Below are 3,394 nucleotides of genomic sequence, written 5' to 3'. Positions count from 1 at the left end.
ACAGTGTGAACCGGGCTGCACAAATTCTGGGGCTGGAGGAGTTTGTGTACAACACAAGCGACTCAATTACGGTGTAGTGGAATGGCCGGATTACAGAATAGGTTGCACGGCTAGCTTTCCACCAACGCGGTACACCGCAAAAACTTGTAACAGCCACACGCTGGCAAATGTTGAATGTGGCCCGCCAATGAGTTCAACTACCGTCGGCAAGAAAACGTTCTACTGCCTCTCTGCGGCTATGATATGCGTCCAGAAAGCGGTTGTGGGTCGCTTGGCGATTCATTTGTCAACAATCACCGGCCTTTCAGGGTACAACAGGCTTCTTGCAACTTGTGATCAAGGCACACCTTTGAGTACGGGCTTAAAACTTTCACGAAGAAAATGCCGGGCACGAATACGTGGCCAATTTTTTAAGGCTAATGTTTAGCCGTGCCCGCCTGTGCTTCTTGGTGCACGCGGGCGGGGAACGGATGTGCGGGAGTGTTCGGGCTCATGGCGTCCAGGGAAATGCGCGCTTGACGACGGCACTCGCTTCTGCAAGGCCGAACTGGAATAGTTGCTCAGAACAAACACCTAGCATTGGGGACGTTGTGGAGGACGCAGGCAGCCGCAGCGCTGCACGTGATACAGAGGTCCGTGGCACGGTGCCACTGACGGGCCTCAATATCGTAGCGCTCAACCAGGGACACCGTCGTGGTGCCGTCGAATCCCCCTGTCGCGTAGATGCTTCCCTCGAGAAGCACGGCCACCAAGTTACTCCTCGGGAAAACCATACTGGGCAGCTGGGACCACCGACCCGTGCGCACGTCCAGCCTCTCGACCGAGTTGAGCCGCTGGGCGCCGTTGAATCCGCCCATCACGTACACGTCGTCGCCGTGCACGATCGACTGGAAGCCGCTACGGGGCGTCGACATACTCCGCACTCGGGTCCAGGCATCGGCCGTCGGGTCGTAGTACTCGACGGTGTCCAGCACATCGAGGCCCGTGAAGCCACCCATGATGTAGATGCGACCACGGGCCGCTACGGCACTGGCATCACTTCGTATGTCGTGCATGGATGCCACGAATTCCCACTGGTTGCACGAGGCGTCGTACCTTTCGCACGATGACGTGCGGCCCTCGCCGTCGAATCCGCCCATGGCGTAGATGTACCCTCCGAGCAGGGCTACGCTGACGTAGCAGCGGGCCATGTGCATATTGGATTTCGTGGTCCACTTCAGCTCCGATACGTCAAAGCAAACGACCGAATGGTAGCAGCTTCTGCCATCGAAGCCTCCTATGATGTAAATGAGCCCGTCGAGCATAGCCACACCATGGTAGGCCCTCGGTGGCGTGTCTTGGTTTGGGTGGAGCACCCAGGTACGCGAACGGCAGTTGTAAACGAGCAGGTCGCTGGTGGCGCTGCCACTCCAGCCACCGAACATGAAGATGATATTTTTAGGAATACGGGGTTGGAGCCAGGGGAGATTGGCAAGGTATGACCAGGATCTCCACCCTTCGATGTCCAACGTCACCATGTGCAGCGTCCATTTGATGACATCCAGGAGTTCCAGGGCTTTGTCGTCATCGCGTACCAGCGGTTCGGCCTCAACTTTCTGCATGTCCGCGTTGCTGCCGAACAAGAATCTCACCAGGGGCAAGAGCCGAGACAAGAAGCCACGTCTGGCCTCGGGGTCCCCGGCGATCCACTTACGAATAGCGCCGAAGCAACCTTCGACTTCGTTAGTGGTGTGGAGTTCATCATGTTGTAGGATGTTATACAGCACCTCGAACTCCAGCGACTGGAACTGTGGGCTTGTGGTCCACACAATTTCGAAGTTTTGCACCAGAAACCGAAAGGCCTTGTTGATTAGTGGCCCGTACCCTTTGCTTACGGCCAGCTGGTGGACACCAACACAGTTGCCTGGTTCCAGGCTCTCACCGAGCAACTTGACGCAATGTTCTCGCAATTCTGAGATATTAAGCGCTTCTGCGACCTTCAGGACCTCGAGAACGTTATGCATGCCGACTAGCTCCTGGAGCGGGACGTGGTATGCGAGGTCTAGCGCGAGTTCCAGCATATCAGCGCTCAGATCACTCACGAAAACCTCGCTGCTGGGTGGCAACTTAGCATCCGTCATTTGCTCTCTCTGCTCGACGAAAGCGCCGGTTTCCGGTGCCTGACACATTTCGGTGAAGAGCTCGCCGCATCCCGCGTACCTGACGGCGAGAACGAAACGGTGGGCCGAAAGCTCACCGCCATCGGAGGTCCTGAACGTGACGTCACAGTACCGGCCAGCTTGCCTCAGGGCCCTCAGCATGGGCATGGAGCGAGCCACGGCGCCTGGTGAGAATTCGGACTGGCGGCTGTCGTCGCCGAAGAGCTGCTGAGCGGAAGCGGTTGTCGTTGAGTCTCCGTTTCTGGGGCTCGTTTCCTCGACACCGCCCTCGGCGGCCTTCATGGTGGCGTCCGGGAAGCTTGTTGAAGGAAGCAGGGCAAGTTAGATGGTACTGACTGCGGTGCCCCTTTCGCAACCGATCTGCTAGGCCCAACTGGCTGATTCGAATCTGCTGCATCCGCGCGCCACGGCTTCACGCGTCAAGCATGGTCTTCTTTGTCGCCCGATTGCTCTTGCTGATGCTTACGGCAATGCTACCCGTTACCAACGGTAGTTGCCTTCTGGCTTTGTAGGTTAACTGGTTTGCTTGGCGGACATTTTGAAAGCTACGAGACCTGCGGCCATACAGTTTCATACTCGAGGGAAATATGTCGCTAGTGTGAGGGCCTATCTGCCGCGTCTCAGTGAACGTGCCGTGCCGCCCTGTACAGCAGAGAAGCGTTCCATCGTTACTTGGCATTACCCATTAACAAGCACAGAAATTTTCTGTGACCGCAAAAAACAACAATAACACTTGTAAAAGATTATTTAACACTGCTCGATCTATACTTGTGGAGCTCTGAATGTTATAGTTGTCAAGAATGTTTTAGCAGCTTCATGCAAGAGGAACAAGAAAAACGCGCCAAACCAAGTAGGAGTTGAACGCTTGCAGTTGCTATCGGGGTGCCCGATCGGGGTGCCCGGCACGTGATTAAAGCACATGGTTCCCTATAGTATAAGGGAATATGGCACTCTCTGGCCCGCGGCTACACCGCTGAAAATATTTATGGGCTATAATCAGTTATTAACACTAAAGAAACCGGTGATTCACTACAAAAAGGTTACATAGTTCATATCTTTTCGGAATAGCTGACTGTATTAGGGAAGGTGAGGAAGGAGTGACGTCAACAAGGAGGTGCGTTTTTGTTTTGTGTTTTATGAGCTCAGTTCTGAGCATATAGATGATATCTCTGAATAAGAACTACTCTGGACGGCTACTCCCACTGACGTATAAATTAAAATAAACGGCATGGGCA

General features: G+C 54.6%; 1 protein-coding gene across 1 annotated transcript; it reads right to left on the bottom strand.

Moving 5' to 3' along the window:
* Nucleotides 1-1,230: 1,230 nt before the first annotated feature.
* LOC144146288 (kelch-like protein 20) lies at nucleotides 1,231-2,441 on the bottom strand. Its single transcript, XM_077678248.1, has 2 exons — nucleotides 1,495-2,441; nucleotides 1,231-1,276 (listed from the first exon to the last, which is right to left on the bottom strand). Exons 1-2 carry the CDS (start codon nucleotides 2,439-2,441, stop codon nucleotides 1,231-1,233), a joined length of 993 nt encoding a protein of 330 aa, XP_077534374.1.
* Between the last annotated feature and the right edge of the window lie 953 nt (nucleotides 2,442-3,394).

The sequence above is a fragment of the Haemaphysalis longicornis genome, unplaced genomic scaffold, assembly GCF_048455015.1.
Source record: "Haemaphysalis longicornis isolate Haplotype H1 unplaced genomic scaffold, Haemaphysalis longicornis Haplotype H1 scaffold_7, whole genome shotgun sequence".
NCBI classification, from domain to species: Eukaryota; Metazoa; Arthropoda; class Arachnida; order Ixodida; family Ixodidae; genus Haemaphysalis; species Haemaphysalis longicornis.
The sequence above is the reverse complement of the archived record's forward strand: the minus strand, read 5'-3'. Positions and strand labels throughout refer to the sequence as shown.

Coding starts and splice junctions, on each gene's coding strand:
- LOC144146288 (XM_077678248.1), bottom strand. CDS start 2,441: ATGAAGGCCGCCGAGGGCGGTGTCGAGGAAACGAGCCCCAGAAACGGA. Junction 1,277..1,494: donor GTGACGTTGGACATCGAAGG/GTGGAGATCCTG, acceptor TTTACATCATAG/GAGGCTTCGATGGCAGAAGC.